At 43.4% G+C, this 13,523-nt stretch overlaps 1 protein-coding gene across 1 annotated transcript in view; it reads right to left on the bottom strand.

The window, feature by feature from the left end:
• MAN2A1 (mannosidase alpha class 2A member 1) overlaps positions 1-7,087 on the bottom strand; it is a 296,885-nt gene extending 289,798 nt beyond the window's left edge. The window contains exon 1 of the mRNA XM_042782502.1: positions 6,953-7,087. Coding sequence (XP_042638436.1) covers positions 6,953-7,087 — 135 coding nt within the window. The remainder of the gene's footprint in view (positions 1-6,952) is intronic.
• Between the last annotated feature and the right edge of the window lie 6,436 nt (positions 7,088-13,523).

Raw genomic sequence — 13,523 nt, 5'->3', positions numbered from 1 at the left:
AACATCCTGCATTGCACAACACAGTTCATAAGATAAAGAAATATCTGGCCAAATATGTTGCTAACATCTAGATTATGAAACCCTGGGAAAAGGCAGCGAAAGATACAGTATGCACAGTTTTAAACTAAAGTGCCTGAAGATCGATCATTTCTTTGTTGTTGTTGTTATGTACCCTCAAGTCGGACCTGACTCATACCGACCCCTCCTTGGGTTGCCAAGGCAGTATCACTATGGAAGTACACTGCCCATCTTCCTTCCGAGGAGTGCTGGCGGGTTTAAACCGCCAGCCTTCTGGTTAGCAGTCAAGTGCTTTAGGAACTATGTTACCAGAGCTCCTGATCATTTCTTTAGAAAACAATTAAGTTGGATTCATAAATGTGACAAAAGTGCTTATGTACACCTACTATGCTATTGTCTGCATACACTATCTCACAGACAAACTGGCAAGACCTTGAGACTGGATTCATTCAAATCAAATAGCATTGCCTTCCCAATCATGAGGCAAATTTAGCAATACTCACTAAAGGACCAAGGAGCTCTGGTAGCACAGTGCCTAAGGCATCTGACCACTAACCAGAAGGTGGGTGGTTCAAACCCACCAGCTACTTCTCTGAAGCAAGACTGGGCAATCTACTTAAAAGATTTACCACCTCGGAAACCCAATGGGGTTTGCTATGAAATCAGAATCAACTGGATGGCAGTGGGTTGGGTTGGGATGGGTTTGTTTTTCTAAAGGACCAGGCATTTCAGCACAACCATCCTTCAAACTTGCTTTATTCTAAGCATGGTTTCAACATTAAAATTAGCAACTTGGCTTGAAATCTATAGCTGAAACAAAAACTTGTTTTAGCTAAAATTTTCTACTTCCTCTCCTAATCTACTTATTAAGCACAGCTATGATGAAAAGTAATATTCCCTATTTTGAAGTCCCTCTGCCTCTCCTCAGTTTTACAGGTCCCATAAAAGCAAACCTTACCAGGAACACGAGCAACAAAACAGAAAGGGGCAAAAACGTGATGAGGCCTTTACAATCCAGGGGCCAGATCACCAGAGCCCAATTTCTTAAGGATTACTTACACAAATGGGGCAAGGCCAAGAGAAAACTAAGACTGTTGAACCCAAAAAGCTAAGAATAAAGCAAGGGACTGACAACACCTACTGAACTCTTTCTTCTGTGAAAGTCTCAACATTTATTTGTCTCACAAAAAGGCCAAAGTTTTAACATCGATCACAAAAAGCAACAGATGACTTAAAGTGAAAACAAATAAAAGTGGTAATTTTAATCAATGTTTTCCCCAAGCCCTTTAATGCTAATTAATGAGTAACAAAGAAAATCTCCTTTGGAGAAATAAGATTACAACATCTCCTGGACAAAGCATTTTGTTCAGGCCTCGGTAACAGTGCTGATCTGGGAACAATACATGCAACTCAATTAAAATAGTACACCCTTTCCTCATATATCCACATGGTTACATTCCAAAGACCAGATTGCTATGTGAAATCAGCATTATGAAAAAATAGAGGATGATCATGTCATTACAAAACTGCCAAACCACAGAGAATCATGGCCCAACCAAGTTGACACATAATCTTAACCATCACAGCCAGCATTACAATTGCCTCACACCTCAGTGCTCATTACTGCCAGAGAGATGTCATTGATGTGCAAAACAGTCGGAGAGCATTTTTTTTTTTTTTTAACTATTGTTGTAAACGCAAAATGCTGGATCATGAGACAGTTGATTGAGGAGAAAGGATATGAAAATACAAAACTTTCAGACCAGTTGCAATCACCAGTGTGTGCAGCAGTTGATTTACAGGAAATAAGCGTGGGTCTTAGTAAAACTTACAGAGCAAGAGTCCCACTGGTTTTGACAGGAAGAACCCTGTCAGGACAGGGTGAGGAAGATAAGCAGTGTCTGATTACCCAATAAGTAAGGTAAAGACAGGCTTACTTATACTTATTTACTAATACGTAATGAACAATTTCACATTTTTTCATCACATCAAAGATTCTGCTCCTAAATAGGGCTGGCATCTGCCTATGCTTTTTTTCAAATTTACAATCCCTGATGGGGACAGAGTACCCAGTAAGCACAGGTAAGCACAGGCTTACTTGTGTTTACTAACTGTAGCCAACGGTTTCACATTGGTGAAACACGTGAAACTGTTGACTACCATTAGTAAGCACGAGTAAGCCTGTGATGTGGTGAAACCTGTGAAACTGTTCCCGAGAGATTAGTAAGTAAGCACAAGTAAGCCCCTGCTTCCCTTGCTTACAGGGTACCCTGTCCCTGAAGACAAGTCTCAAGAAAATGCCTAAATGCTTGGTTGCCACCAATGTCAAATTTCTATCACTTCCCCAAAATAACAGATCTCAAGTATAATCCAAGAAATTAGACAAACTCCCTTACAGAAACCCCAGGAAACAAGTGCTACTGTTTGTTCACAGAGTATTTTTCTTTCTTATAGATCATTCTTAAGATTTACCAAACCACACGACAGGCCATTAATTCCATTCCATTAAAAGTCCTAAGATCGGCAGAGCATGGCAGACTGCTGAACGCCAACTCGGCTACATGCAGGGTTCAAGCATGCCATTAACTAGACACCGTTCCCCAAGGCTTCTCCTTATATACAGGAAGCAGACCACAGCCCAAAGGCAGCTATTCAGCTGCTCACAGTAGATTCCACCATGGAGTTGATTACCAGTCTCATCATGTGGATACTATATCCAGCTGCCCAGCCACTCAACCAGGCCCAGCCAAGTTGACACACAAACTTAACTACCACAGTTGCTATGAGTCAGAATCGACTAGAAGGCAATGAGTTTGGTTTTCCTGGTTTAGTGATGTGAATTGTTTAAGTACATCCCCATATGCGTATTATATTTTCACAAGAAAGATTAAGCAACAAAAGCCATCCAAGTCCCTACCTTTCAATGGTTTTCAATCAAATACTTATTTAAAGGCATTCTCACTTTCTCAATGATAAATGTTATCTAAGAACAAAGATAAAGTCTGAAATTCACTTCCACATTTTACATCAGAGTCCAACCTCCATAGAGGCTTTCCTAACATGGGCGGCTGCTAATCAAAAGATTGGAGGTTTGAGTCCAACCAGAGGTGCCTCAGAGAAAGGCCTGGTAATCTACTTCCAAAAAATCAGCCACTGAAAACTCTATGAAGCACAATTCCACTCTGACACAGATGGGGTTACCATGAGTTGGAATTGGCTCAAAAGCAACTACTTAAAAAAAAAAAAAAAAAGTCACATGCAACACTAGTTATAGATTGACCATTTGTTATACAAAACATGATTTATTGATTTAATTTTCCAGATTCAAATATGAGACATTAATAACATATTATACAAAGTGGCAGTGCAGTGCCTATGGCATCTGACTGCTAACCAGAAAGTTGCCGGTTCAAACCCACCCCAGGAAGACGGGGCAATCTACTTCCATAAAGATTTACTGCCTGGGAAACCCAATGAGGGTCACTATGAGTCAGAATCAATTCCTTGGCAGTGGGTTTACTTTTTTGGTTTTGATACATGGAAAGCAACCTATGAAATCTGTAAAGTGATAATAAACTTCAGGAAAACTTTACCAAAGTTTTTTTTTTTTTTTCCATTTGCTGAAATTCTTAAAAGTTCTCATTAAAGTATCTTCTCATTAAGTATCTTTTGGACATTAAGCCTTGACCACCCTCTTATTCAGAGTGGAATTTTTATTAATTTTTCTAGCTGAGATTTAACAGTCCTGAAATACACACACCAGCTTAAAAGGACTCAGCCACCTGCTGCCTCCGAGCTTCACAAAGGAATTCCTCCCAGAAGCACAAGAGGGAAGCCCTCCTTGGGCCTTGCCAGCAGCAGCAGCAACACTGGCGGCAGGCAGCTGCTCTAGGGTAGGAGAAACCGGAGCACTCTGAGCCTGGCCTACTCCTGGCTAGGCAACAGAAAACACAAGAGTTTTGGGGCAGAGAAAAAAGGAACACGGGCCAAAAAAAAAACCAGCAAATAGATTGTTCTTAAAAACTCTATCCTTTAATTGAAAATCATCCTACCAGACACCAAAAATGACACTTATTGACTAACTAGCCTAACTGTATCAAAACTCTCAGGAATCCAGGACCCAAACTCCTCAAAGAAATATAATCTGTTGCAAACTACTTTTGCTATGTTTGGTGTGCTCATCAAATAAAGTTTTGCATTGAATTGAGGGTAGTAGAAAAAATAAAGGAATAAGTAACCCAAATGTTGAATGCTGTGCTGCATTAACTGCATAAATGGTTTCCACTGTAATGTTTCTAGAAGACAATCTGAGAAAGTGTAAATCTCAAGCAGCAAATGTTTCAGACAAAAAGGATCATCTTCACTAGAGCTTTATAATAAAAGTTCCTTTGCTTTATAATAAAGCTTACTTCCATAGTGATACTGCCTGGGAAACCCAAGGAGGGGTAGCTATGAGACGGATCAGACTTGATGGCACTGGTTTTTTTTTCGTATTTTTTTTTTTTTGCTAAAAAAAGTCATCAACTGAAGAGTCATAGAGCAACATGCTCTGTACTCTGTATCTTTCCACAAACACAGTGGGCCTAACAGGCAATACAGCACAGTGGCTGAGAGATCAGACTCCAAAGGTCACCTGTTACAAAAATCCCAGTTCTACTACTTACTGCCTGTATGACCTTGAGCTAGTTAATTAACCGTTGCAAGCCTATTTCCTCATCTACTGGGTGGTGGTTGGGAGGTCTGAGTTTATAATGTAAGACACATAAAATAATGTCAAGCCTGTAACAATTAGCAGAGTGCTTATCCTGTCTACCTGCTTGGGGATTCAGTGGCCTCCAGAGGTTACCACAGCAAAGGGAACCTTCCTTCTACATAGTACTGACAATCTGAGAAGGGTAACTTTAAGTGCGAACAGTTCAACCTTCCAAATCCTCTCCCCTCACACACAAAACAGTACACACAATAGGGGCTTCCCCTCCAGCAGCCACTGTCATTTTCCATCAAAGGTGTTATACTCTAAGCAAAACTTCAGCTTCCTGACAAGGACCAAGGGATAAATACTAAAATATTGGAATTAACTTGGCCTATGATTTCCCAGGAACTGAATGAGTCACTCACTTCTTTTGTAACAGAGTAAAATGTCAAGGTTGCCAGAGAACCCAAGCCAGATGTTTGCATAAATCATTTCCAAGTGACCATCAAGCCAAAGCCAAAGGACATTATTCAATATAACACTTTACATAAAACACATCAGCTTTTATGATTTTCCTGTTATGGAAAAATTTCCGAAAATAGGGTTAGTGGGAGAGAGGGAAAAAAAAAAAAAAAGTAAGTTTAACCCAAAATAAAACAGCATTATCAAAGCTTAGAACCCCTCATTTTGCTCTGGTTTCAGATGGATTACCTCTTAGGAACTGTGGGTTTTTTTTTTTTTTTTACTTTTTCAAAAGAACTTTATTAAGAAACAGAAAATGTAAAGATGTAAAGTAAAAAACCAGAGGAATGAAAGCGTTTATGGCACAGATTTTTTACCCCGTGGGCAACTAAAATAAAGAAGCTGGGCTGACACCATTGACTGCATACCAAGGACCCTATTTGTAGGAACTGGTTTTGCTAACTGCTCCAAGAAGCATTTGAACAAGCTCTAAACAAGGTTTTAAGATATCAAACAGTGCATGTCTCACTACCTTTTCTCTATCACAACACGACCTAAAGGCAGCAGACACTTCTTAAATTTGATACATCTATTTGCCACATTTTAATCCCCATAATGCAAAATACTTTGCTCTCTATTGACCTGGGACCATCCATAAACGGGTCATTATTTTTTATTTCATTATAATTCATGAATAATTTATAGTCTAATTTCAATTAAATTTGGACCATTTACCTTAGCATACAAAACCAAGAAACAGCAAGGATACTCCTTAGTCATTTACATTGTCACAAAAGGTAGGGGGAAAATTCTTCAAGTTGTTCGGGTCCTCCATTTCTCTATCCCTGAGTCAAGTAGTTGTTAGATCAGTCTGCCTCAGAGTTTTGAATTCTACAAGTTCATTCATTACAGGAAATAAAACACAAAATTAGTTTTACTAATTTCTGAAATGTACAGGTAACTGGCAAGTAACTTGAATCTGAATTCGCACACGCGGCGCTGCACACTTCCATACAGAACCGGCTGTGTTGATCTTGCTTATTTTTAGCCAATTTAAATAAAAGTCTTAAGACGGGTCGTTTTCCAAACTCGTTAGTCAACTTGACCACTGGCCACGGGACTGAGCGCCCCACAGCTTCCAGCAGGAGTATAACATGTGCTTCCCCACTGTTCACCACGTCTGCTATTAACAAACCCGATGTAACAGCTAAAGAATGACGACACTAAAACCAACCCTACAGATTCACACCTAAGAGGTCCGTAACACGAAATGAACTTTTATTTCTCATAAGACAGTGAGAGTGGGAAACGCCCGGGTTTTAGGTGTTTGATTCATTTCCGCATCTCAGTGAGCGCTAAAGGTCTGGGCTCTGGCGGGTGGCTTAACCCTGAGCGACACAAGGAGCTACACAACAGACATATCCGGGCACCGCGCTAGCAAAGGGGCGCCTCACACCACGCCATATCCTCGGCCAGCAGGTGCCCCAGGCCACCCCGACAGGCCTGGTTGAGAGTGCGGTAACATGGCCACTTCCCCAAAGCGCCATCCCTCCACTATACGCCGCCCGCACTTTGTTAACTTGGCGCACCCGGGTGGCGAAGGCTCCCGAGTGGCGGTCAGAGCCTGGGCTGGAAGAGGTTCGGATCCTCCTCCAGTTCGGCTTTGCACTCCCCGGGCGCTGAGACGCGGCAGGAGGTGGAGGTCGCAAAGCAGTGAGTAACATAGGCCCCCACGCCTTCCTCCTCCAGCCCTCGCGCCCCGACTATTTCGGGGCTTACCTGGGGAAAGGAGCCCTCCCGGCGCGGGCTCTTGGGGTAATCTAAGTGACCCCGGTCCAGCATCAGGTAGAGCGAGAAGATCACCACGCAGAAGATCGCGCTGCCGAACACGGTGAACTGACGGCTTAACTTCATTTTCCTCGATAGACTCGGGGCCAAGGCTCTGTCCTCACGCGGGCCAGAGGAGGAGTCGGACTGAGGACTCCAGGAAACAGCCGCGGGAGGCTCCCTGCTCCCCGGCTACGCGCCCTTCAAGCTCTCGGGTGCGAGTACGGGCCGCGTTCCGCACCTTGTCTCCGGCGCCCCCAGGCGCCCTTGGCCTTAGCCCTAGCCCCGGTGCCCTCCTAGGTAGCGGTCGCTCCTCCCAAAGTGGGACCCGCCTGCAGCAGGGAAGGAGCCCTGCAAACTTGATCGAATGCCCAGCACCCGGACCCAGCAGGGCGCGCGGGGCAGGCGGAGGAGAGGTCGCCGCCCGGACTTCCTGCCACCGCCGCCCCGACCGAGTCGGCAGGAAAAGTTTTCTCGACAAGGGCAGGCGTGTCCTCGCCCAGAGGAGGCGCGGGTTCGGCGGATCCAGCGGCCAGCCGCACGCAGCTGAGTCTGCAGGAGCTGATGGGAAAGGAACAGGATCTCGAGAAGCCGGGCCCCACAACTTAGCGCTGGGACGACCGGTCCCGCCCCCGCGAAACCGCCCCCGCCTCCCTGGACCGAGCCCCTTCCTGCTGCCGCCGCCGCCGCCGCCGCCGCCGCAGCCAGGCTGGGGTGCACCCCGGGAGCGGGGGCGCACGGATCCGGCAGGAGTTTCCTCCGAAAGCGCGTCTGGCCGCCGGCCTTTCCCGCCCCCCGCTGCCCCTTCTTTCCCCCTCCCGAACCCGGGCTGCGCGGGGAGGGCGCAGGGGGCGGGCGGCGGCACAGGGAAGAGAAGGAGAGCTAGGAGAAGAAGATCGTCCCCGGAGAAAAGCCCGCTCCAGCTGCAGCCACGAACCCCCTCCCTCCTTCCCGCCCCGCAAACGCGGAGATGGCGGCAGCAGCTGAGAAAGGAAGCGCCGGTTCTCCAGCGCCACTCGGCGCTCCCGCAGCGCCCTCCACAAGCAGCAGACGGCGGCGGCGCAGCGGCTGCTGGGTCAATAGGCGCCCGCAGCCCCGGAGCCGAACAGGCGGCTGGCCCCGCCCCCTCCCGACGAGCCGGGATGAAGAGGCGGGGCTCCCGGCACCCAATCACTGAGCGCCGCCCGCCGGCCCTCCCGGTGTCTGCCTTCCTGCGCCCAGGCGGTGGGAAGACCTCAGACAGCTTTTGTGACCTGGGAGGCTGGTTTACAGGAGTTGAGGGCATCAGAGGCATTCGGGCTCCTGCAGCCCATTTTCCACAGAGTCTGAGCTTTCCCCAAAACTCTGTTTTGCTGTTTAGGTTTACGGCCCTTGAGGACTTGGGCCTGACGTACCTTAGCAGGGAACTTCGTGAGGGGCTGTAGGAAAAAGAGAAGGGGGCTGTGAATCCTATTCGCGGTCTTTTCCTCTGCTGTTTTTGGTGATACCCTGATCAAACCTGGCGGAAAGGAGCTTTCCAAAGGCCCCTGCAGGCAGATACAGATTTATGACTACAAAGTCTAAGAAGGAAATTAGAAGTGATGCCTCTGCCAGTTATTGAATTATTGCCCCTCAGCTCCAAATTCATCCTTTTTGACGGCAGTGTGAAAACAGATCTGGGCCTTTCCTTTTTCCTTTGCCAGCTGGCACTGAAGCTTTGTCAGTAGAGGGCGCTGGAGAGACGTTACAGGAAGAAAAAGGTTTGCCTCCTGGTTTTGAGGTGTTGGTAGGCCAGCGCTAGTAGCATACCTGGCTCTTTGCAGCACTGGGCTCTAGTAGTTGTTGGCAGCCAACAATTTCCTACATCACCACCCCCCTTCTAGAAGTTTTGTAGTGGAGGGCTTAAAGTAATACATCTCCCTATGAATAGCTGCTCCCAGCACCCTGGAGAGAATATTTCCTCCAAGTTCTAGAGCAGATTTTCAACAAGTTGTATTGGTGTGGCACCACAATTCCTTCCACCATTTGGCCCTCCAGCAAGTCATGGGTTTCAGCCACGGGTGAGTGTCTTCATTGGACATTATACCTAAGTCCTAGAATTAGTTATTGCTCCTTCCAAAACCCACTGTGATCCAGTTAATTCTGACTCATTGCAACCCTATAGGACAGAGTAGAACTGACCCATAGGGTTTCCAAGGCTGTACATCTTTAGGGAAGCAGACTGCTTCATCTTTTTCCCATGGAACAGATGGTGGATTCAAACCTCTCACCTTCCGACTACCAGCCAAATGCTTTAACCACTGCACATCCAGAGCTCTTCTATTGCTCAGCCGCTATTTCTACGTTCTTCAGCATATTCTTTTCTTACTAGTAAATTCATCATTGCTCTAATCACTTGTTACAGTTAATTTTTCATTAAGCTTTCTCTCTCTCCAGAAGGAAGACTGGACACCCTACTTCCATAAATATTTACTGCCTCAGAAACCCAAAGGGGCTCACTATGAGTCAGAATCAACTGTATGGTAGTGAGTTTCCTTATTTTCAGTTTCTCTCTCTCAGAAGTAGTCCCAGGAGGTAAACCCAGAAAGACAGGATTTGAGAATTGGTTTAGTTGGGCCTTTGGGTTTGAGTGCAATGCTGAACTCCTTGCTAGAAGGACATGAGATGCTAATAATTTATGGCATGAAAAGCATCCCAATTAATCAAGCAATTACCTGTGGACTATTGTGATGAAGTGCCAACTGAAGTACTGTTTGGTAACCCAAGTGGCAGCTACACTTGTGTAAATGGCAGTAGAGAGGACTGTGGTGTACTGTGGATTCTTTTGAGTGCCCTTGAGTACTTACAGAGAGAAAATGACAGGCACAGGTCCATTAACTCTTAGATCAAGTCATGGTCTGGAAACCAAAGAACTATAACAACTCTAAAAGAAGTTCTTATTTCTTGTAGCCACCAATAATATTGCTTAAAATCAAACCCAAAAGTTTAATTGTTCAGGTAGCTGAATTACAATAACAGTTGACTTCACAGACACACCAACTTTCTCATGTAAAAGTTGGGCATCAATTAGTTAATGATAGGATCTTGAGATGAAACTGATAATCTTGAACTTCCAAGTAACTCTGAGCATTACTTACCAGTGGAAAGTATGTTGCCCTCCTGTACCTAAGGACACTAGATTTCTCTGTTTAAAAACATTGTGACAACCCTACCTAGGGCAGATCCCTTGAAGGAGAATGTACCAACCACAATCATCCCCTGTTGTCAATGGACCCATAACTAGGTCAAATATCAGCCTGCTTCTGGGGTATAAGAACATAATATGATGGAAGAAGAAATAACCTACATACCAATAGAGCTACAAGACTTTGCTAATGTATAGTAGCAGAAACCTGGGAAATATGTGGGAGTAAATTCTATAAAAGGAACTCTAATGGCGTAGTGGATAAGCCATTTGACTGCTAACCAAAAGGTTGGTGGTTCAAACCCATTAGGTGCTCTGTGGAAGGACGATGAGGCAATCCACTTCCATAAAGATTTACTGCCTCAGAAACCCAGTAGGGGTCACTATGACTCAGAATTGACTCGATAGCAGTGAGATTGGTTTCTGGAGTTTGGATTCTATGGTGTTAGACCAAGGAGGACAGAATATAGCACTGCATTGAGAGTACATGTTGCTGTGAGGCTAGGTGCTATGCCACCAGAATTTCAAATACCAGCATGGTCACCCATAGTAGACAGTTTTCAGCAAAGACACCTTTCAGACTAAGACAGACTAGGAGGAAGGATGGGCCATCCACTTCTCAAAGAATCAGCTAGTGAAAATCGTATTAATACTAGTGAAACACTGTCTGATATATTCCTGGAAAACTTTATGAATAGCATTGAAACAATGTCTGATATAAGGTTGGAGAATGAACCTTTCAGGTTGGAAGGCACTCAAAATATGATAGGAGGAGCTGATTCCTTAAAGAAGAGTCAGTCTTAATAAGGTAGATGGAGTAAAGCTTTTGGGACCTTCCTATGTTGATGGGGCACAATTCAAAATGGGAAGAAACAGCTGCAAACATCCATTAATAATCAGAATGTGGAACGTATGAAATACGAAGCTAGGAAAATTGAAAGTTGTCAAAAATGAAGTGGAACATGTAAAGATCAGTATCCTAGGCATCAGTGAGTTGAACAGGACTGATACTGGCCATTTTGAATTAGACAATCATATGGTCTACCAACCTAAGAATGACAAGTTGAAGAGGAATGACATCACATTCATCATCAAAAAGGATGATTCAAGATCTGTCCTGAAGTACAATGCTGTCAGTGATAGGATAATAGTCATGTGTCTATGAGGAAGACCAGTCAATACTACTATTATTCAAATTTACACACCAAACACTAAAGCCAAAGATGAAGAGATTAATGATTTTTACCAACTTCTGCAGTCTGAAGTTGACCAAACATGCAATCAAGATGTATTGATAATTATTGGTGATTATAATGCAAAAACTGGAAACAAAGAAGAATCATCAGTAGTTGGAAAATAATGCCTTTGTGATAGAAATGACACCAGAGATCACATGAAAGAATTTGCAAGACAAATGACATATTCATTTCCAGTACCTTTTTCAACAACATAAATGGCGGGTGGCTATATATATGGACCTCACCAGATGGAACACATAGGAATCAGATTGATTGCATCTGTGGAAAAAAGCAAGTAGAAGCTCAATATTGTCATTTAAAACAAGGCCAGGAGCTAACAGCAGAACAGACCATCAGTTGCTCATATGCAAATTCAACATGAAACTGAAGAAAATTAAAACAAGTCCATTAGATCCAAAATATGACTTTGATTATATTCCACCTAAATTTAGAAACCATCTGAAAAATAAATTTGATGCATTGAACAACAATGACCAAAAACCAGATGAATTGTGGGATGACAGCAAGAACATGAAGAAAGCAAACGGTCATTAAAAAGACAGAAAAGGAAGAAAACACCAAAATGGCTGTCAGAAGAGACTCTGAAACTTGCTCTTGAACAGAGTACCTACAGCAAAAGAAAGAAATGATTTAAAAAAAAAAAGCTGAATAGGAGATTTCAAAGGGCAGCTTGAGAAGACAAAGTAAAGTATTACAATGAAACGTATAAAGACCTGGAGTTAGAAAACCAAAAGGGAAGCACACACTCAGCATTTCTCAAGCTGAAAGAAATGAAGAAAAATTCAGTCCTCAAACTGAAAATTGAAAGATTCTATGAGAAAAATATTGAATGATTCAGGAATCATCACAAGAAGATGGAAAGAATACAGTCAATGTACCAAAAATAATTGTTCAACTATTTCAGAGGTAGCATATGATCAAGAACCGAAAGTATCAAAAAAAGAAATCCACGCTGCATAGAAGGAAATGGTGAAAAATAGCTCCAGGAATTGACAGAATACCCATTGAGATGCTTCAACAAATGGATGTAGTGCTGGAGGCACATACTTTTTTATGGCAAGAAATGTGGGAAACAGTTACCTGGTCAACTGACTAAAAGAGATTGATATTTGTGCCCATTCCAAAGAAAAGTGATCCAAAAGAATGTGGAAATTATTGAACAATATTATTTACACCACAAACAGGTAACATTTTGGTGAAGATGATTCAAAAACAGTCGCAGCAGTATATTGATAGGGAACTTTTAAAAATTCAAGGTGAACTCAGAAGAGTACATGGAACACGGGATATCATTGCTGTGGTCAGATCATTCTTGGCTGCAAGCAGAGAATACCAGAAAGATGTTTACTTGTGTCTCATTGACTATGTAAAGGCATTTGACTGTATGTATCATAACAAATTATAGATAACATTATGAAAAATAGGGATTCTATAACACTTAATTGTGCTCATGAGGACACTGTACATGGACCAAAAAGGCTGTCATCCAAAAACAACAAGGTGATATTGCAAGATGTAAAATCAGGAAGGGTGTGCATCAGCATTGTATTCTTTTACTATAGCTATTCAGTCTGCATGCTGAGTAAATAATCAGAGAAACCAGACTATATAAAGAAGACCATGGCATCAAGATCAAAGGAATACACATTAACAACCTGTGATAGGCTGATGACACAGCATTGCTTGCTGAAAATGAAGATGACTTGAAGTTTTTGCAGTCATGAAGACTACAGTCTTCAGTATGGATTACATCTCAGTATAAAGAAAACAAAAATCCTCACAACTGGACCAATAAGCAGCATCATGATAAAGGGAGAAAAGATTGAAGTTGTCAAAGATTTTGTATTACTTGGTTCCACAATCAACAGCAATAGAAACAGCAGTCAAGAAAAAAGATGTCATATTGCCCTGGGCTTTGTTGTTGTTGTTAAGTGCCATCGAGTCGTTTCCGACTTATACCGACCCCATGCATAGCAGAATGAAACACTGCCTTATCCCGCGCCAGCCCCACAATCCCTGCTATACTTGAGCTCATCATTGCAGCCACCATATCAATCCATCTTGTTGAAGACCTCCCCCTCTTTCGTTGACCCTCCACCCT

This window comes from Orycteropus afer, unplaced genomic scaffold, assembly GCF_000298275.1.
Source record: "Orycteropus afer afer isolate SDZICR_OR568_19922 unplaced genomic scaffold, OryAfe1.0 scaffold00350, whole genome shotgun sequence".
Taxonomy (NCBI): domain Eukaryota; kingdom Metazoa; phylum Chordata; class Mammalia; order Tubulidentata; family Orycteropodidae; genus Orycteropus; species Orycteropus afer.
Note: the sequence above shows the minus strand (reverse complement) of the source record. Positions and strands in the feature narration are given on the sequence as shown.